This window comes from Phyllostomus hastatus, unplaced genomic scaffold (assembly GCF_019186645.2).
Source record: "Phyllostomus hastatus isolate PE091 unplaced genomic scaffold, TTU_PhHast_1.1 phas_scaffold_755, whole genome shotgun sequence".
Classification (NCBI taxonomy): Eukaryota; Metazoa; Chordata; class Mammalia; order Chiroptera; family Phyllostomidae; genus Phyllostomus; species Phyllostomus hastatus.
In genome coordinates, this window is record NW_025334039.1 from 11,171,912 (window position 1) to 11,195,167 (window position 23,256).

General features: G+C 35.9%; 1 protein-coding gene across 3 annotated transcripts in view; it reads left to right on the forward strand.

Moving 5' to 3' along the window:
- NTN4 (netrin 4) overlaps nt 1-10,571 on the forward strand; it is a 96,945-nt gene extending 86,374 nt beyond the window's left edge. For 2 of the 3 annotated variants that reach the window (XM_045826578.1, XM_045826579.1), the window contains exons 9-10: nt 2,314-2,484; nt 7,229-9,299. In XM_045826578.1, coding sequence (XP_045682534.1) covers nt 2,314-2,484; nt 7,229-7,365 — 308 coding nt within the window. In that variant the 3' untranslated portion in view covers nt 7,366-9,299. Of the gene's footprint in view, nt 1-2,313; nt 2,485-7,228; nt 9,300-9,329; nt 9,386-10,552 lie in introns of those variants that run through there. The other variant, XR_006784286.1, reaches the window with a different exon arrangement.
- Nucleotides 10,572-23,256: the final 12,685 nt, after the last annotated feature.

Sequence of the window (23,256 nt, forward strand, 5' to 3'; positions counted from 1 at the left end):
CTAATAGAGATGGTGCTGCATGCCCTTGGTGAGGGCACAAGGCTTGTAGAGCAATGGCAAGGTTATCCTACTATAAGGAAAAGAAGCAAAGAACAAAAAGGAAAAAAATGGCACATAATCCTTTCTTATGATGCTTCCTGTCTTAGTAATCTATAAGGGAAGTCTCTAGACACTTGAACAATTCCTGTGGCAGTTTATCAGGTAATACTAAGCAGAAATCAATCTAAAGCAGTATTTCAAGAGCTCAGGCATTGGGTTCAGACCTGTATGGGTTTGATTTCTGGTTTATTGGATGGGTAACTTAATCTCTCCAGGCTTCCTCATCTGTAAAGTAGGGGTAATGCCACCTTCCCCATGAAATGTGATTTTTTAAAAAGCACATTACCTTGCTCTTACTAGATGCTCAGTAAATGGCAGGGAGAAGGAAGAGAATTTATATATTTGAGGAGTAAGAGGATATGAGCTATTTGCCTCCATTTTTATCCTGCCCCCTCTGTATACTCTGCAATTCTCTACCTTTCAAATACCATAAAAATGCAGCACATAGATAAAGTATCACTGCCCTAAATAAAGACTATTACTATATTCAAATTCTAAATTACTTTATATTTACTATTAAATGTATTAAAGATACCTTATCTTGCCAACATATTATTGACTAGGGTCTAGGCTTTTTATTGTTCCATATTTATAGGACCTAAAATACGGATTACAATGAAGAGAAAATTTTAAGTTATGATTTCTGAAACCAAGTATTTAGGTTCTTGATAACATTGTATTTAATCTCATGAGAGATAAAAATGTGAATGTTAAAAACCTCTTAAATCTTATCTAACATTAACATGTATATTTCTCTCCTTTATCCTGCCAACTTGACTAAATAATAGAATAAAACTTCTGAAATATATAGTGCCTAATAATGGTATTTACTATTAAAAGCAAAAAAAAAACATTTAGTTCAAAGTCAGTCAGTTCAGTGGAAATATCAGTTGGTTTTCATTATTGCATAGGTTCAGTAGCTTTCTGACTGAATTTACAAAAACCTATTGTACATTGGCATCTTTTAATACAATTGTATTTTTTCTGCTTAAAAGAATTTAAATGTTTTTAATGATGTAATGAAATATCTTGTTTTTATTAAATACAATACACCTAGACTTGGGAGAAAAAAAAATTCTCTGGCTTAATGGAAAAAAACTTGATTTATTTGATTATTCCTTTAGCAAATATTTATTGAGCTATTATTGTGAATAGGCAAGGTCCCTACTGTCTTTGAGCTTACAATCTAGTGAAAAAAATATCCCCAAAATACCAAAAGTAACCCTTGCGCATTGGCTATGTGTGGCATACTATGCTATGTACCTTTCATGCAACTATCTCATCAGAATTCTAATCCAAACACTACCTCTAACCAACCAGCCAGGCAAACTTGAGCAGTTCACTTAATTTTTAAAAATTTGCCTCCTCATACATAAAAACAAAACTAGATGAGTTCTTATACCCCTTAGAAATAAAAAATTTGGTGATTCTAAAAAGACAGGTGTCTGACAGCCTTATGGATATAGAACCAGCCAGGATAGGGTTCTCTCATTACACACAGTCTTTCATCAAGATACAGATGAACCAATAAAAACTAATAATATGGAATATTGCATCCAATGTTCCTTAGGTCTACTTTCTTCCCTATCCCAATTTATTCCATTGCTTAATCCCCCCATCCATTTCATAGATGTTAGAGCATAACAGAATCATGAGTCACATGGAATACTGGAAACTGTCGTCATGTATTTAGAAGGACAGCCTCCCTAACCCCAGGCAGCTTGCATTTTACACCAGGGGAATAATAATATTATTATTATTTAATCTTTTTAGGATATTTAAAATATAGCCTGAGAGTAGCATTTGCTCTTCATCATAACATTGTACACAATCAACCAGAAGAGTGTAGTATAGTTAGAATCTAAATAAAAACCAGGATAACAATTCTACTTCCTACATATCTTCTATTTAGTTGATAGCTGAACGTGTTTAAGATTAATTATACTTGCAGTAGGCAAATGGCTAATATTCTTTTAGCATAGTGATATGGGAATGAGTTGCAGTAGAAAATATCTAAGAAGGAAGAGTATAGTTGATTTAGATGAAGCCAGTACAAAATTCTGAGCCTAATGATTTTTAAAGCTAATTTCCACATTCTCATCATCATTGATTCACTTTTCCATTACACTCTGAAGTATATATTTAAGTTGTTGTTCAAACCTCAAAAGATATGAAATTCTATGCATTTTGACTTTTGGAATTGTGTTGTTACAGTGCTAAGAGTAAAGATTTTATCAGCTCATGATAAAGGATCTCATGCTGAGGTCAATGTGAAGATAAAAAAAGTCTTAAAATCTACCAAATTGAAAATTTTACGAGGAATGCGAACATTGTATCCAGAATCATGGACTAACAGAGGCTGCACTTGTCCAATCCTCAATCCTGGTGAGCATTAGATTTTTCTAGCTTAATAACTACCTTCTCTATGCTGAATTGCTGTTTGTCTTACATTCTCTGAACCACAACCTAAATAAACTCTGCAAGAACATCTCTCCTTTTCACATCTGAATTCTGGGGAAAGCCCAAATGGAATTCTTTGAACTGACATCAAAAAACTATTTCTCTTCCAGGTGCTCTATTAAAGTATAATACTTTAAAATCCATCAATATAATATTCTGTGCCCTAAAAGAGAAGTTGCAGATTGGTTCCAGGTGTCAGCAGCATAGAAAGTACTTTCATGAATTTATCTGCCACTAACACTGTATCTGAAAGCTAGGTCCCATTACAGCGCCCTGGGTAGAACTTGCTCCCAAAGGAAGCTCAAATGCAAAATTCCATCTGTGAAAATAATATTGAATTCATTTTTACTGTTGCATGAGAAGCATCTGTTTCTCCCGGGTAGAAAACAACTCCCAAGTTATCATCTTATTTTTCATTAAATGATCATTCTGGTTTCAAACTAGAAACAGCAGAGATAAATAAACAAGCAAGCAAGCAAGCAAGCAAGCAAACCCCCCCAAAAACTTGCAAAGTCTTAGAGAAACTTGGCATGCAGTGAAATTTGTACTCTAAAATGTTATGGCAGAGGTAGAGACAAGCAAGTAAGCAAGGGATTCATACCTTTATACACTGTAAGTACACTCCTCTATTGTGTCATAAACTGCTTATTTTTCTGTCTCCTTCATTAAGTTTGAGGATGGGATTTAGATTTTTGATCATAGTACACCCAGAACCTACCATTAGTACCCAATAGTAGTAACATAGTTCCCAGATAGTAAGTTCTAGCAAATCAAACAATTTTTTTAAATCTTCTGTATTTCCCAGTTTGTGTAGTCAATATCTATATGTTAATGTCATTGTTGAAACAAGTGCATAATTTCTTTTCTAGATATAATTCCTACCAAATATAAGTCCAGGAAACCAAGGTTATATTAATAACAAGTTGTTTATGGTATTTGACAAATAAACTTGAGAGAAACAAACAGATAACTAAGAGAGAGAAGAAAAAAACCAACTATTAATAAAATATCTCCCCCAGCCCAAACCATCTGCATAATGAATGATATACATTTCTTGACTTTATTTCTACTGTTAACTAATCTCTCACACCCTTTTATACTCCTTCAGAATTTTATTTAAATTAATTTAAATTTTAAGAATAAAAGACATTTGAGATAATAAATAAATAAATAAAGTTTCAAAAAACAAATCAAGTAAACAGAACTCTTGAATTTTGAATACAGGAAACGAATGGTCATTCATCTGTGTTCCACTTCCCAAATATCTGTGTACAGGAGCTCTTCCTATAAGCCCTTTCTATCTTGGCAAAAGAAAAAAAAAATCTGCCCAGTTTTTTAGCCAGACATTAAAAACAAAAGCTTTGACCATCTGATCTACCCTCCAGGAAGTGAACTATACTTCCTAATCAGGTTTCTGCCAAACAAAGAATCAACTGAGTTCATCACAATTGAAAGCATAAGCACAATTATTCAAAGAATTCTTGAAAACATGTTTACTCACTTTGAAGAAAAGACTGGAACCTGCCAAAGCAAAACCAGACACTCTCATTTCACTTTGTTTTCCATTTTTACAAGTTCAATAGCTAAAGCCAAAGAAAGCTGATAAGAAAATTCTGAAACCTTACCCTTCAACTTGCTTCCTTTGCTACTTTCCTAAAGGAGCAATCTAATTGGGCGTCCCTGCAAATTCATTTGTTCCTACATTCATTCATTAATCATATATCTTAGAATATCAAGACTAGTACTAAATTGTTATATATTAATTTTTATGGGTACAAAATAAACTTCGTGTCCTCAAACATATAGCAAAGTTCATGTCAAAAACTAGAGATAGGAAAATAAAATGCAAATGCTAACAAACAATACAACAGATAATATTGTTCTTTATGCTAATTTTCAGCATGAGGCTGCTCCATAATTTATTAATTTATTCAATACCATTTTTATTAGTTTAATTTATATTTATACTTTAAATTAATAGCAAATTCCTATATTATTTGTTGTACTTATAGTTTCAAAGTAAATTCATTTAAAATACTAGACTTAACATTAAATTTTCCTAAAAATTATTTATTATAATTTTTAATGAGAATTTTATTATTTTAGAGATAATACGAACAATATCAAGAGCATTCTATTGCATTTTAACTAGTCTGTTAATTAAATATAGAGATTCTTTCTCATGCAGAAGCTATGGTTACCCTTTAAAGAATTTAAATACCTTATAATTCATCTTTCATTTGTGCTCCCCAGTGTTTAAACCTCTCTATGTCATTATTTTCCTTTTATTTCTCTTTTTTTGAAAACACCATCATAGCTATCTTTAAAATTAGGATTGATTTATTTTAATAACCTTTTAAAACAACCTTTCATTCTTTTAGAAGCAATATATGTACATTATAGAAATTTAGGGGAAAATTTAAAATTTCACATTTCTGCCCCCCAGAGATCACCTCTGTTAGTTAACATCTTAATGAAAATCCTTCCAGATCTTTATTTTTGCAAATATATGTCATATTTTTAACCAAAATGAAGTCATTATATATGTTTTATTCTACAATCTACTTTATTCAATTACTGATCTTTATTTTCAATTTTAATTTATTTTCATATAATCTAATGCTCAGACCATATTCCACACATATTCCAATTTCCCAACTGATCCCCAAATGTTCTTTTGAGCTGGTTTCTTCTTGTCAGTATTCAATCCAGGATCACACACTGTATCTAATTTTTAATTCCTTCAAGTCTCTTTTATTCAAGTACAGTTGCTTTTTATTGTTGTTGAAAAAATTATTATTGTTGAAGAAAGCAGGCCAGCTATCTTGTCATACTCTCCTACATTTGATTGGCTGGTTCCTTGTGGTGTCATTTAGGTTGTTGCTCTACTTCTTATATTTGCTATATATTTTTTAAAGTTTTTTTAAATTTATTTTTAGACAGAGAGGGGAAGAGAAGGAAAAAGGGAAAGAAACATCAATGTGTGGTTGCCCGTCACATGCCCCCTACTGGGGACCTGGCCCACAACCCAGGCGTACTGCCATGATTGGGAATCAAACTGGTGACCCTTTGGTTCACAGGCTGGCATTCAGTCTGCTGAGCCACACCAGCCAGGGCTATTTTCTGTACTCTAAAGAAAAGCTTGATGGAGGCAAGATAAACATTTTAGCTAAAATTCATTACACTTCTTCATGTTTTGTATTTCATGTTAAATCACATCAGAAGACATATAATACCTGGATGACACCCCATCAGTGCTGCTAAAACTTGACCCTTGGGTTAGGGCCATAACAGTTTGATCTCTCCATTGGGCAGTTTTGTTTTCCCTTTTGTGACTAGAAAAGAATGAGTGTCATGTTACTTAGTCACTATACAAACATCAAGTTTCCCATTAACCACTTAAATGACTTCATCACCAATTGGTAATCCCTTCCTGAACCAATAATTTCATGGAAGGGCATTTTTTCTGGGTCATTTTGGTGAATAAACAAAAATATATTTATATTTTAAAACCATGAGTTTAAGCTGATATTTTCAATTGAATTTTAACATTTCATGATTTTTCTAAATTTCAGTTTTAAGCCCTAGCCAGTATGGTTCAGTGGATTGAGTGCCAGCCTGTGAACCAAAGGGTCACTGGTTCAATTCCCAGTCAAAGCACAGGCCTGGGTTGCAGGCCAAGTCCCCAGGGGGCGGGGGGGAACGAGAGGCAACCACACATTGATATTTTTCTCCCTCTCTTTCTCCCTCCCTCCTCCTCTCTCTAAAAATAAATAAATAAAATCTTTAAAAATTTTTAAAAAATAAATTTGAGTTTTAAAGTATATGTCTCTTTATCTTATATTGGAAGTTTTTATTTTATAAACATAATTACTTACTTGTTCTATCCAATAATATTAATGAAAAATGTTTCAAAATACCAATACTATATTACTATAAATATATACTGAGGGAGATTATCATATTTCTTTTTATTAATATAGAGATAATGAGACTGTCTTTTCATTTTGTGTGTGTGTATGTGTTAGACTGAGAGGAATTTTTAATCACAAGTCAGCAAAATCAGCTCTAGGTCTGGTCAAATCTCACCCTTTTAAAAAATGTATAACAAACGTTCTATATTTCAAAAGCACCATTGACTTTATTTAGGAACTATGTGCTATTTTGTATAATCCATAGCTCTTGTCCAATGTTTCCTCAAGTGGTTATTAAACTTTTATAAAATTCTCCTTAATATATACTACCATACATAATGAGTCCCCATGAAATACTTATTTGCAGTGGTATGTTAAGAGCCTATGGAATCCTTACTTCTTTACCATAGAGGGTGGTATAATATAGAGTTATAGTTCTATAATCAGATACACCTGAGCTTATATCAAAGTGCTGCTACTACTGAGAGACACTGAACAAGTTCTTAACCTTGCCAAGCCTCAGTTTCCTCACTTGCAATACAAGAAAAATTATACATACTTATAAAGCTATTTTCAAGATTAACGAGATCATACATGTAAAGCACTTAGCAAATGCTTATTCATGTCAGCTGTTATTGTCTATTATTCCCTATTTCAACCATGAATATATAAAACCATTAACTATGCATACATAAAAACACTGAAGTCACCTCAAAAAGTCATGATACTCCATAGCTCATTTTGCTTTCTTTTAGGTTTGGAGTACCTTGTAGCAGGCCATGAGGATGTAAGAAAAGGCAAACTAATTGTGAATATGAAAAGTTTTGTTCAGCGATGGAAACCATCTCTTAGAAGAAAAATCATGAATATTTTAAAAAGAGAGTGCAAGTAGCAATAAAGGTGTGTAGCACATAATGGCACTTCTCTATGTATAAAACACAAACTTATTGGAAAGAAGACCTCAATAATGAAACTGGAATTTTTTTAAGTGCCAAAATGTATAGAAATGTTCCAATGCACGGGCCTTGTCTAACCTATTTCTTTTGGGTCCATGCTTAAATACACTTTGCTCCATAAAGGGGAGTGAAAAAAGTCTATGCTGATAGCTGTTTTGTATGGAACTGATTCTGAAATTCCTAACTATTCAAAATATTTTAATAGCAGTATGATATTTAACAGTAATCCATAAGCACAATACATATAACAAGGACTCTTCCCAACTTCAGATATGTTACTTAACATTTGTGCTACTTAAAGTAATAATAAGATTTTAAGGAATCCTCAACTCTTCTATAAGAAAAGGTGTTTCTTAAAAAGAGCCTTCTCTTGCGTGATGTGTGTGAACTTCTGTTGTGGTGTGTTAAAAGGAACCTCTCCACATATATATAGTACTTCTTTGTATAAAGCACTTTACTACCTACCATGTGTGTAAGTTTGGAGATGCTGTTGACAGCAAGAAAAGAAAAGGATGTGTACGAAAACCTACTGAAACAGAAGCACTGCCGCTACCTGTGGACACAAATGACCAGATAAAGGAAGTTGTACTATTTGACTCTGAATACTTGGAAAAACTGTGTGAAGATGCAACCTTAAAGGAGAATATGTTTGCATGAAGTCTCAGCTTCAGGCTACAGATTAGATTCCACAGTTACTGGCCATGATGAAACTTTTTTAAAAACTAAACAAAAAGAGACTTTAAAATAAGAGAAAGAAATCATAAGTATAGAAATACGCTTTGGCAAAAAGGAAATGAATGTTAAGTTTTAAAAAGCTCACTTATTCACAATGCACTGTATTCACTTCAAAAATTCTTGTAGACACAGAATTTGCTTCATTTTTGTGCTTGGTATTTAAACCTGAATATTGAAACATCTCCTTCTTTTCTTTATTAACAGTATATGATCATCTGTATTTACTCATTTGTTGGCACAATGTGTGAGATAGTTCACAAAATTACAGTTTTTCATTATTATTCATCTTAAGTACCCTGGATAGTCACTCTACATATAGTTTCTTCTGTACTTGAATATACAAAACATAAACCACAGTGCCATAAAATTAACTTCACATAAAGGACATATTTTTTCCTGAGGTCCTGTGGACTTGCAAAATATATATATATATATATTGCTTTGTGAATTTTTATATGTAATAAAGAAATGTTATCTCCTGATTTTTATCTTATTTTCTGATCAACTCTTTCAATGATGCTAAAGATTACCTTCTCTTAATGAAGGAACTTAGATCTAATTCCTCTAATTAAAATCAAACAAGGGCTTAGTGTTTCTACTCTGTTACTATGGAGTTTGGGGATGGAGTGGATGCTAATTCAGATGAGTTTAGCTCTAGCATTTGGGCATAAACTTTTTTCATCCAATGCATTGCATTTTTATATTACATTTACTTTTTAACTAATTTTAAAAGTGATAGAAGTTCATTGTTGAAAATACAGAAAACTATGATGAGAAAAACACCTGTATTTCTACCAACTTGTGGGAACAGCTGCTAGCATTTTAGTATCTATGTTGATTCATTCATAGCCATACTGGAAGCCATCTCTGGGCCACAGTGGAAGAAGAGTTGTCTTGGGCCACACATTAAATATGCAAACACTAATGAAAACTTGTGAGCAAAAAAAGATTTTGAGTAAATTTACGATTTTGTGTTGGGCCGTATTCATAGCCATCCTGGGCCACATGCCGCCCATGAGCTGAAGGTGAACACCCCTGCATTGTTTTCTACGTATATACATACCTTTTACAGAATTGTAGTTATACCGTACATTTTGTAATGAAATCTATCTTTATCACCTATAGCATGTCTCTCAGTTTCTTTCCTATTTCTATCTTACCCTAGTAAGTGGAACGCTTTCTAGCAGGATATCCTCTACAAGCAACTTATAAAATATGTTGGTAAGTAAATTATACCAAGAAAATTATTTTAAATATATTTAAAAAAATATTTATCTATTTTTAGAGAGAGGTGTAGGGAGGTAAAAAAAGAGAGGAAACAAAACATTGGTGTGAGAAACACTGATATGTTGCCTCTCTTACATGCCCCGTGCAGCAAGGGGCTGAACTAGCAACCCAGTCATGTGCCCTGACCCAGAATCAAACCTGTGACCTTTTACTTTGTGGGACAATGCCCAACCAACTGAGCCACACTGGTCAGAGCAAAAAAATATATATTTTAAATACATCAAACATAAAATTTGCTTAAGTTTCAGAATTGTCAAATTGCCTTCTTTTCCATTTCCTATTTAAAATAACTATTACCCATTACAAAGAACACAAATAATGACTATTGTTTAAAAGAGTAGGTGCCCTGGCTGGTGTGGCTCAGTGGACTGAGTGCCAGCCTGCGAACCTGAAGGTCGCCAGTTCAATTCCCAGCCATGGCACATGCCTGGGTTGTGGGCCAGGATGAAACAAGCACAAGTGGACAGGTGTATACACACATACAATCCATCTTGAATAACATATGACAAAGTTGACCTAATACTCATAGTATTTTTTACATTGCTAGCTTTAAGTATCAGAATTGTACTCGTGTAATCAAAAGCACTACTAAACTTTAGCTGGACTTACTCTAATAAAAGAAATGCTGGATAAGATATTTTTAAGAATAAAATATATGCCCTCCTGGTGTGGCTGAGTAGGTTGGGCGTTGTTCTGCTGACCGAAAGATCATCAGTTCAATTCCTGTTCAGAGTACATGCCTGGGTTGCAGGCCAAGTCCCCGGGGGGGGCATGAGAGGCAACCACACATTGATGTTTTTCTCCCTCTCTCCCTCCTTCCCTTCCCCTCTCTCTAAAAATAAATAAATAAAATCTTTAAAAATATAAGAATAGAAAGATGTCTATATTATTGAGTGAAAATATTTGCACAAAAATACATATGCTATTAGCCCCCACTCCAAAAATCACATTTATATTATATAAAGTGTTTTAAAAGGTCTAAAAAATAGATTATAGCAGTACTTGTAGGGGAACAAAGGAAGGAGATTTTCACTTATTATTTTGTTTTTATCTCCATTGCTTAACTTTCTTAAAAAAAAGATTTCATTTATGTATTTTTAGAGAGAAGGAAAGGGAGGGAGAAAGAGAGGAAGAGAAACTTGATGTGTGAGAGATACATCGATTGCCTCTTGCATGCCTCCAGCCGGGGACCTGGCCTGCAACCCAGACATGTGCCCTGACTGGGAATCAAACTGGTGACCCTTTGGTTCGTAGATCAGCACTCAATCCACTGAACCATACCAACCAGGGTTTAACTTTCTTTTATTGATTGTGTACTAGATTTATAATTTGTTTTTTAAACAATTAAAATAAATTGTTTTAGAATGGGAGTAAAAGGGAGAAAACTGTACTTGAACAATGATTAAAATAAAAAATCAATTGTTTTAAAAACATATTCAAGAAAAAGCATAACTATAAATTTAATTTTGTCTATGTTTACCAAATTATTCAGCCTTAATATGACTTCCCAGTCCTCCTCAACTAGAATCTTCCTTAGTTGTACCTTTTTCTGGCAACATTCCAAAATTAGTTCTCTGGTATAATTATTTCTTAAGGTTTTGATTCTAAAATCATTTGCAGGCCTTCCACTGCAGTTTTAATTTCTCATAAGCATCATTTGGCTTCCAAAGTGAAAAAAGGGAAAGAAAAAGAGAAAACTCTGTGTTCCCCATTTGTAAAAGTAAACAACAAAACAGTGCAAGCTAGCTGGCCCATGACCCCATTCCCATTCCATCATTCCATCATTCTGCCACACTTCTATATACACTTTCTCCTCCATGGCATCTTTCAAAATAACCATCTTGGTACCAAGGCAACAGAGTCGAATAAAATTTCCATCTATGGCTTCAGATGAATCTAAACACTTCAGAGCTACTGGGAAAGTTTTTGCCCCTAGAGCTGTACTCCCTATACTGTAGGGCTTTATTAGTCAGCAGATTAGTTGCATAATCTCCACATACCTCTGTGTAATTTGCCTGAGGTTAACCCAGTCTACGCCCTCTTGTTACATCACTTTCCCCATAGAGGAATGTTAGTAATATTTAGCATTTGATGCAATGGAAATTCTCAATAATAGGATAATCTTTTAATAGTGTCCACTAAATGAGGTCAATTCTGTGGGGATGTGACCACAGTTTAAAAAGCAATGTCCCTCTGGCTATATTAAACAGAGAGCAAGGCCTATTATGGGTAAACATAGTTCTTTGGGATACTTTGGATTCTTGAAAAATAAATCTTTTTCTGAATGATCAGAGACTTATCAACTCTAAATGGTGGGAAAAAGAACTTTGAAAATTCCTTGTTGCTGGCTGTCCCTTTGCCACTCCCCTGGAATGCCTGAGAACAAGGAGCAACAGCATCGCCTGGGCTGCTAAGGAGTTTTTCAGAGGCCCCAGAACTGAATTGCTTTTGTGTTCATTGTTGCAATGATAAGCAGTCTCCTAACCTAATTTTATCAAAGAGCCAAAGTTACTCAAGACTTATTTCCCACAGCTTGGGAGGAAAACATTTATGAACAACCTCAGTTTTGCAGGGGAGATTGGTATGATAAAAACAGAAGAGAATCAAGGGGTGTGCCTTGCATGACATTTTTTTTTAAATCTCTCGAAGAATGATTTATTTCAGAATACTTTTTTTAAAATGATGCCCTTGCACCTGCTTTCCTACACTTTCACCAAAGAGATTTAGTGATTTCTCTACCTTTTCAGCACTAATAACTGTGTTTGAGAACTGCAACTTTTTTAATGAAAAATTATCAGGTTTATTGTTAGGCTGAATCATGAAAAAAGAATGTTAGTCATGAGAAAAAGAAATATGCATGGGGCCAAATAGGTATTTTCAAAATGTGAAATGTGTGTTCTGAAAAAGGTGGGGGGTTAGCAAATGCTGAGTTCAACACTAGTTTCTTAATATGTACTTATGAGCAAGTGACCATATTCCAAAGTGTGACTACTAGTAATGAATTTATAAATCCAAGAATATCTAAGACTTATTAGGATTGATCAAATAATAGGGCACTTATTTGAATATATGGGACTGGCAGCCATGCAGGGAACCTTGCTTTCCTGAAAGAAAAATAGCCACTGTATGCAAACTTTCACAATATGAGCAAAATGGTCTCCCCAGAAATTCCCTGAACATATCCTTATCAGCCAGGACACCACCAAGGATTTCAAATTCGGTGAATAAAAAATAATAAGATAACATCAAAAGCAATCAATAATTAAGAGTTTACCATGTGCTAGGCACTTTTCTAAGCACTTTACATGTGTTATTCTCATTCAACCCTCCTAAGCATGCCGAGGTGCATACTATTACCTCCATTTCCCAGATGAGGAAACAGGCACAGAGAGACTAACTAAATTGTCCAAGGACACTCAGCTAATACTAAATGTGGAAACCAGGTTTGAACCTAGGCATTGTAACTCTCAGAGTTCCTATTTCACCCACTGAAATGGGATTCTGGCATTGAGAAAAGAATCTATGTGAGGTGATACCAACTGCACCATTTTCCTCATTGGCTGTTTCTTTGAGATCATAGTTGATGGAAGAGCATGGAGGGTCAGCATTTGTCCCATTTTCCTTCCCCATGCTCCATATTATAATGTATCTTAATATTCCATTCTATGATTACATAATTTTCCAGTATCTTTCTCATTGTTACATTGCCATTAGGGTAATACTGCTTACCTAATTTATACTAAGATGAAATAGTTAGAGCCAATTTATTCCCTTTGCTTTTTTCCTCCTGGTCTGATCTTCTGAGCTCTATTTAGGTATAAAGTCCACTCTTGCATTTATCAATAATGACCCTGAGAGGAAATACAGAAGGCCCATAGACATATGAAAGGATGCTCAGCATCACTAGCCATCAGAGAGATGCAAATTAAAACCACAATGAGATACAATTTTATACCAGTCAGAATGGCCATCATAAACAAATTAACAAACAAGTGCTGGTGAGGATGTGGAGGAAAGGGGGTTCCTAGTGCACTGTTGGTGGGAATTCAGACTGGTGCAGCCACTGTGGAAAACAGTATGGAATTTCCTCAGAAAACTAAAAATGGAACTGCCTTTGACCCAGCAATTCCACTGCTGGGATTATACCCTAAGAATCCTGAAACACCAGTTCAAAAGAACCTATGCACTAAAGAACAATGTTCATAGCAGCATTATTTACAATAGCCAGATGTTGGGAACAGCCTAAATGCCCATCAGTAAGTGAGTGGATCAAAAAACTGTGGTACATTTACACAATGAAATACTATGCAGCAGAAAGAAAGAAGGAACTCCTACCCTTCAAGACAGCATGGATGGAACTAGAGAGTATTATGCTAAGTAAAATAAGCCAAGTGGTGGAAGACAAATACCATATGATCTCACTTATAAGTGGAACTTAATCAACAAAACAAACAGGCAAGCAAAATAAAACCAGAGACATGGAAATAAAGAACAAACTGACAGTGACCAGGGGGCATAACAGGGGGAAAGAAGGGGAAGGGTCAAGTCAAGGAACTTGTATAAAGGACCCATGGACAAGGACAATGCAGAGGCAGGAGGAGAACTGATGTGGAAGATGGGAGATGGGCAGGCAGGGAAGAGTAGTGGGGGGAAAATAGGGACAATTGTAATTGAACAACAATAAAAAAATTAAAAAATATAATAATGACCCTGAATAAACTACGGTGAAATTCAGCAGTATCCCATTTCAAATCAACTTTCTTAGCTCTGACTTATGTAGAGTAACTCTGCTTGCTAGATGAATAAGAAGGAATTACACCAGAGATAGGAAATAGAAAAAAATAGAAAATATAGACAATTTGTTAACCAAGAAGAGAGAGCAAGAGGCAGAAAACAAGGGATAGGAATATATGAAAATTTAAAAAAAGCAACCACTGGAAAAGGGACCAGGTGGTTTGTTCTAGTAAGAATATGCAAAATATTCCAAAGTAGAACATTGCTAGATATCATGATTTATGTGAGATCCTTTAAATATCTATTACAAAATTTTTCCATTTAATTCTCTTACTCCTAGTTGTGTTTACAGAGCCAGAAAAGCTAAAGATAAAGCCACAGAGAAACTTTAGGTAATGATAATCAAGAAATCTGGAAACCAATTGGTTTTGCCATATATTGAAATATAATTTTAAATGTATATTTTACAAAGTATATAGTCAACAAAATGTTTACTTTCAGTAAGTATTGACTAAGAGTCTTCAACATATGTATTCATCATAATAATGGTTATCACTTTTGCTCTTATTATGTGCTAGGTGCTGTGCTAAACTTTACATGACTTATCTCCTCAGACTTCACATGATAACCTTTGAAGTCATACTATTATTAGGTGGAAACTGAGGGCCAGGGGGTTAAATAACTTGTCCAAGTTCACAAAGCAAGCAAGCAACAAAGCTAGTATTTGAACATGATTTATCTATCTTTAGAACTCATATTTTTAACTTCTATTATCTACTGAAAGCTCTAGACCAATAATTCTGAAATTTCATGGATAAAAATCAGCAGCAATTTTTGTTAAAATACAGAGTTGAGGCCCTTACTTCAGGACATCTATTTTAGAAGGTCTGGGTGAGGATGAGGGCCAGACATTTTAATAAGCAGCAGTGGTGACTCAGATATAGGTGGTCCATAGGCAAGACTTTGAGAAACACCCTCGTACAGAGTAGACCCTCCTACAGAATAATCCCAACGAAGTCATAGAATTATTCATTAACTCTGCTTCTGCAAATGTATCTCCCTCTGGTAATAAGTCTACCTGGATTTCTCCACACATGTTATTTTATGAATAACAGAATCATTAGTTCTGTTATGGTTATTTAAGAACTAAGATGATGGGAAGGGGGATTTAAAGGAAATCCCTTTAGTTTTTATGCACCCTACTACTTCCTAACCTGGCTTTACACAGAATTGTGAAATACCTAAATTTGTCTTTGATTTCTTATCTCCTCAATGTGCTTTGAGCAATCTCCTCCAGGAGCTCATTGGCTTCATACCACTCAGAGTCTATGGGAAGACACTACACAAAACTCTAATCTCTGAACTTTCCCTACAGCCCTAAACAGTATAGTACTTGTCAAAACCAAGATGTTACTCTTCACCAAGAGACTGACTGATAAGATAAAATAAATCATTCTAATGAGATACTTTCCCAGTTTCTCATTTCCCTCTTCCCCCTGACACAAATGCATTATTGACCCAAATAAACCATGCGTGTCTGCAGAAAACTTTTAATGAGTGATTCTTATCATGGGAATTTTAGGCACTGATGGCAAGCCAGTGATGGAGATATTTTTGGTCAGCTGTGCCTTTCAATTCCTCATAAATCAGGCTGCCTAGGCAGCTTCCTAATTTCCCTTTAGGGAGTGCCAGTCCTGCTCACATAGTCAGTTTACCCCACTCAGAGGCTTAAGTAAGGAGAAAGGTGAAAAAGCAATGACTTTGGGAAAGGGATATACAGGGAACTGCCTAACATAATCTCTTTCAGAAATAATGATTCAAGCCACAAATATAATAATAATCCACATAGACTTCACATTTTTCTTTCCCATTCATGTAAATGAGAAATAAAATCCAGGATAAAATTTTCCTGGACAGGTATAGGGAGAAACAAGGAAATATAAACAACTGGCATCAGAGCAAATGGAATTCCTTAACCTCAGAAACACTCACGTTATACACACTTACGTGTTCCAATCTTGTACACATGGAGACTTGCCCAGCAGTGACCTTTGGCAACCTAGAGAGCTTTTTATAACATATGAGAATGCACAACTGGATGTTTTTATAAGTGTGTTCTCTGCCTTTGATAAATATTATACTAAGCAGTTTGAAACAAAAACAATGAACACATTTTTAATACTGTATAAATACATTTAATTAGTATCCTCCAAAATTTTACAGATTTCACCAAATGTCTAAGGAAAGAACACTAACTTAATAAAAGAACCTCCCCCCCCCCAAGTTTTCACTTGACTCCCAAATGTTATCCTACCACAAAACTATTGAGAAGTGGTGTTTAAAGCCTCATATTTGGCAATAGCTATTTTTTTAGGTCTCCAGTATCTTTATAAAATGTGTTTTCCTTTCTTAAGCAGAAAATAAAATAACATATGTGTATAAGCAGAACAATAAATACCCTAAAACATGCAGAGTTCTTCATAATCTATTTTTATGGCAATAAATAGATGCTTGCTTTCTTTTACTCTCCCATTGATAGGCAGTCCGTTATGTAAATTCATTACTGAAGCAACATTTAGGAAGTTGTAGGGGTAGAACCAGCATTTTTGGAGTACCAAATACCATCACAATCATTATTTCAATTAATCCTCAGAACAACTTTTTGAAGTAGTCACTACTACCTCATTTTTCAGATGGGGAATGTGAGATTGAGAGGAGTGAAATAATTTGCCCAGGGCCAGTAACTAGCCAGGCCAAATATTCAATATAGGGGTCTGTCCGATTTCAAATCCTATGCTCTGTCAACAACATAATGCTTTTTAAAGCTCTGAGCTCCTTTGTTGGCATCATTTGTGGGACTATAGATCATCATTTATTAATTTAACAGATATTTCTTATGATCCTCCTATCTGGTGGGCATTGTTCTAGGTCCTGGGGACACAGCAGTGAAGAAAATAAAATCACTAGTCTCATAGAGCTCACATTCTAATGGGTAAAGACCTTAGATAGCTATAATGACCCTTGCTCTTTATCCAGATTTTAAGGCTTCTTTATCAAGCACTCAATGTCCTAAATAATTTAAGAAATATATTCCTTTTCCATCACTAATGGGAAAATTCAGTGTAATAGACCCCATCATCTTGATTGCATTGAATGTTGTTTTCCTCCAGATGAATTAAAAGCAATAAATGACTAAATTCTTCAGAGTGGAAAGCTGTTATAATTGGCTAATGACCACAAAGCAGGCATTTTTGAGTTACACTAAATGCCTGGAGGGAAACAGCAGAATTCTTCCTCCCACCACCCATTATGGAGCTGACAAGGTCCTGGTCTGTGTAGTGCTCATTAATTTTCCTGTTGGCTTTAAAGATTTACAACAGCCTGTCTGACATCTATGCTTGAGAAACACAGGGTTCCCCCCATGCCCAAGCCATGGAGCACTGGCCAACTTTGCTCCCCACAAGCCTGCTGGGGGCTTATCTACTTGAGTCATGGTGGCTCAGGAAGAGTCACTTGCCTCTGATAAATAACAGTGATCTAAATAGAAAATGAAATTCTAGGCATTCTTTCAAGCCGTTGCGAAGTTCCAGCACATTCCAGCTACAAAAGAATTCAAGTCCTTCCACTCCTGTTAAAGCTCCAGTGCCATCCTTGTGTGTTTTGTACATTTAATAGACCAAGGTCTAGTAATCAACTCTACAAATTCTCTCTCTGATTTTTGATCATGAACTGAAAACTTATTTCATAGGGAAGTCAATCTGAGATTTGGTGAATTATCCTGAGGCTTGGGGCCATGACAGATTTCAAAGATTTGAAGATTCTCAGCATAAAGAATTGCTATTCCAGAGCACTCAGCCAATCATTTGTCATCTGGAGATTTTTGCAGAATATTTTATTTCTTAAGCTTTGGAAATCCACATCCATGACTACTTATGGCTGTGGTAAGAAGTCTTCACTCCTGATTAAAATAAAATTAAAAAAAAATAAAAGTAGAAATGTGAAAAAAAAAAGAAGTCTTCACTCCTTTCAGGGTCCAGAAAGTCAAATGTTCTAGTGTCCTTTTTTTAGTCTCTATGAGACTAGTGATTTTGCTTTGTATCCTCCAAATCACCTGTTTGAATCTCTCCTGCAAAATTTATTCTCACCAATGATTCTGTTTACAAAGACTCACTTCTTGACTTCTTGGTCACCTTCCTTTTTTTGCTAACTCCTTTTTTTTTAATCCTCACCCAAGGACATTTTTCATTGTATTTAAAGAGAGATGAAGGGGAGGTGGGAAAGAGAGAGAGAGAGAGAGAGAGAGAGGGAGAGAGAGAGAGAGAAACCTTGATGTGAAAAAGAAACATCAATTGGTTTCTTCCCGGAGATCAAACCCACAATCTAGGTATGTGCCTTGACCAGGGATCGAACCTGCAACCTTTAAGTTTATGGGACATTGCTCCAACCAACTGAGCTATATAGGCCAAGGCCCTCCTAATTATTTTTTCCCTTTTTCTTCCTCTGTAAAGGAATGAAGAAGAATAAACAGGAAAAAAAGAAGAAGAAATTGCTCAATTAATTTTGAGGAAAAACAAATCTCTTCCATTATTAAGGAGTGTCTCTGAGCGGATTCAACTAATAAAAAATTAGGCTACTCTTATCAGGAGTCTAAAACACTGATCTTGATAACACAACTGGGACAATTATAACACCCAGAAAAGAGAAACCATTTTTTTTCACTATGCTACATACTCAGCATGTATTGATATTTCCTTCAATATAGAATATGCCCTCTTTCTAATAATTGAGAGGTGGAAGAGGGAGAAGACTAATATAACTCAAACACTAGCAAATACTCTATTTTTACTTTTTTAATATTAAGAAAAAGGTCTGATTGGGGAGATAATACAGAAACACAATAACATGACACACTGGAAGAAGTGTTATTAATGAACTACAAATTACAAGTGTTGAGGTAGCCCTGAATGAGAGATTGTGGAAGACACAGAGAAGGTGATTTGAACTGGGCCTATCAGCAACTTCTCAGCATTTGAATGCCATTTGGCCAAGGGAACAGACTCTAATTGGAACTGAAGCCTTAGACAATGAATTGGGTAACTTTTCCTACAGGTAGGACCATCATCAACAGGAGCTTCAGAATCTCCATTCTCTTCTCCCTGCTAAGACTGAGAGACGATGACTGCTCAACAACTTTTGAAAAAAAATAAATCACTGAATGTAGGAAATGCTGTCATCACAGCCCCATTATCTAATACTATACACTAAGGAACAGGTATGGGTGGTACTCGCATTGCCTGAAAAGGAAACCAAACATTGTGGACAGCAGTGATGGTGGTTTTACTTGTAGACCACCACCTTAGGAGAAAAATTGACAATTCATAGATTATACAAGCTATTTGAGGGCATGGATCACATCTGTTTTGTTTTTTCACTTTGTATCCCTTGTGCATACCAGAGTGGTTGGCATAAGTAACTTCTCAGAAACTATTTGTCAAATGAATAAATAGGTCATATCCCCAAATTAGAAAAGCATATCTAACTACTAACTTTTCTTTATTTAATCAAATTTATTGAACAACTACAGCCAAAACAAACAAACAAACAAACAAACAGCATAATGGAGTGCTTAAACACACAGAATCTAGACCCTAATTATCTGGATTCAAATAATAGCTCTTGTCACTTACCAGCTGTGTGGCCCTGGGCTAGCCAACTAAGCTTTCTGTATTTTAGTTCCCACTCTGTGAAATGGGGGAAGTAATAGTACCTTTCTTACAGGGTTGTTTTGAAGACAAAGTGGATTAACATAGGTAGTGAAGTATTTAGAACAGCTCCTGGCTTATAACAAATGCAAGGTGTTTGCTATTATGATGACGATGGTGCACCAGGTTTCAGGACACTGGGAATGCAATGGTAAAGTCAGACAGGTGTATATTTCACTTACATTCTAGTAAAAGAAACAATAAACCTACAAACAAATCAGTAAAATCATTTCAAATAGTTTTAAAAACTATAAAGGAAATAATGCTTCCCTGGTATAGAGAAAACACCACTGAGGGGGAATTTAACATGCCAAATGTTTACTAATGAGGGTACTGGGGATCCATACCTGTGCGTGGGAGGAGCAGGAACAAGAAGTGGGCAGAGGGAGAAGCCACACTGCAAAGCAGGCCCAGCGATAGCCTTGGCCTACCCCATGAGGAATGGAGTGACCCTTCAGGCTTGTCCCGAGCAGGGCTGAAGTGGCCAGAACGTTATATGCTCCCCTGGATGTGGACTACCCAAGGAAGGGGCATGGTCTTGTTCTCTGCACTGAAGCAGTCCTTAAAGGGGCTGACTGCTGAAGACTGTCTGCCACCAGCACTCTGGGCAGCAGGGGCAGCTTGGCCTTCATCGCAGGACAACACAGTATGCGTTCCACGTAACAAATATGATGGTGGGGTGGGTCACTACATACAGTGAAGTAGTCATGGAAGGCCCTTCTGAGAAGGTAATATTTAAGCTGATAACTAAATGGTAAGGAGACAGCAGACATATAAGTAGGTAGGAGAAAGGCTTCTTATTAAAGGAAATAGCCACTACAATGTCCCTCAAGTCAAACCAAGTTGGGGGTGTTTAAAATGCAAGATTAGTAATACCAGAGAGTGGTATAAAATGAGGTCTGAAGAGGCAGGCTGGGCAACCAGAAGCTTAGAACCTTGCACAAGTCTGTGTTTTATACTAGATATTGATAAGTAGGATCTGATTTACTCTTTCAAAAGATCCATCTAGTTGATATGCAGGGACAGGATTAAAGAAAGGACAAAACTGAAAGCAGAGACACCGATTAAAAGGTTATTGAAGTTTTCTAAATAAGAGACAGTATATTAATGAAGATAGAAAATAGTGACTGTATTATGAATACCCTACAGGACACCCCACAAAGCTTGTCAGTGGATTAATTTTTGAAGGTAAAGGAAGGAGAATCAAGAATGACTCCTAGCACTCCCTGGCATGGCTCAGTTGGTGGTGTCCTCCTACAAAGCAAAAGGTCACCAGTTCGGTTCCCAGCCAGGGCTTAGTCCCTGGGTTGGGGCATGTGTGGAAAGCAACTGATCAATGTTTCTCTCCCTTTCTTCCTCCCTTTCCCTCTCTCTAAAAATAAATAAATAAAATCGTTAAAAATAAAAGAATGACACCTAGTTTTTTGGCTTGAACAACCACGGCCCAGCACGTTAGGCCAGGTTTATAATTCCAGACTGCTACTCAGACTTGTCCCCCAATCCCTGCTGCTCTCCTTCCCTCCGTCCATCTCTGTCCATTCTCCCAGAGTACTCACAGCACATCAGAAGTCTGTGGAGTTCAGAACATGGTGATAGCCCCCAATCTGCTGGCTTGAGCTATGTTTTTCCTTCTGTGGTCCTCATCTCCTCAGGCTTGACATCCTAGAGAATTCCAACTTACATAAATGCTATTCCTACTCAAAGTACCATTTGGCCCCTCAGGTGACTCTTAGCAGGGGACTGAGAGGGGAAGAAGTTGTGACCAAGCAATGATCCTGAAAATCAGCCACTCTGTCCACTATTGGGCTTAATCTACACCATTTTTCAAAGAGCTTAAGAGCCAAATACACCAACCCATGTCTCACAAAGTGAAATATTACCATTAGTATTATTACATAGTAGTTTGGCTTGAAGAATTTTTCCTACATTCTTACACCTGGGCTTCCAATAGATCTGCAGGAAAAAAAAAAAGCTACTATTTCTTCTAGATGACAAGGATTACTTAAAATAAGCTATAGTTAAAAATGAGAAGTCATTATTGGATACACTAACATTTTCCTTGTTGATTTTATGGTGCTATGATGTTTTTTCACAACACATGCAATTTCAGTTGCTATTCATGGTATTTTCCTGTTTTCTGCTAGCCAAGTATTCTTTAGCTGACTCATCTTAGTGGAGAATACAGCAAGTCATAAAACTGGATATTAGGAATTAATGACATCACAAAAAGACAAGGTGAAAACAAGTATTCTGCTTTAACTCTGGTTTCACACTATTAACAAAGGATTGAGTTTGGCAAAATTGGAGACTTCTAACTCTACCTGGTCACTACTATGTAGCCAAAATGTGTTTCCCTGAACTCATTGGACTATGGTTCTCACTGGGAAATTTCCAGGGACAAATGAACTCTTGGATTCCACCATTCCTGGGTTCTAATTGCATATCCTTGCCACAGAATCCTTGTGTGGTCTCTGTCTCTTCATTCTTTGGTCTGCAAATAAGGCAAAGGCATTATGCTTTCTACCTGATGGCAGAGCCACTCAGAGAGACCTTGTTCTCAAACTACCTTAGGCATCTTCAGAAACAGCTTAACTCCAGTCTCTGCTCCAGATTATTTATTTATTTGATTTACTTCAGATTTTGCGATATGAAAAATGAATTACTCTTGTCTGGTAAGGACCAGTCTCTTTAGTCTGATGCCCCATGTTTCTCCCTTCAGCCATGGCTCCCCCAATGGGAAAGTTCTTATATACTCTGATGTCCCTTATTGATGTAAGAGTTAGTTGCACTTCTTAAAGTGACTCTGTAATACCTTTGTCAAAGGGAGCTTTTATCAGTTTTTCCACTGAATATCCACATTGCTTGCATAAATTGTATCTCATAACTTTTTCCAAAAAACTTTTCTGAATTAAACTTGTGAAAGGCCCTAAAAACTTATAGTAGGGAAGCTAGCTAAAGGAACACATCAAAGTCACACTCAAAGCTGCCATTTGACACTGTCTTTTGGGTCTTTGAGGCAGAACATGAACCCACTGACTCTCTTTTAGCCTCATGTCTTTGAGTATTCTTGGTCCCTCCTCCATGACTCCCACCCCTACTCCTACCCCCAAAAGAAAGAGGGACACATGAGCAAAACTAGCCCTGAGTGTTTCTTAGTTTCCCCAACATAGACCTACAATACCTTGGGTTATACTGGTAAAGGAATGGAGTCTATTACTAGAGCCTGTTTCAGTCAAGTCACTTCAGATATTTACTGAGCACCTTCTCCATGCTCAATACCAAGGAGTTCTTGGCAGCCATCTATTATCA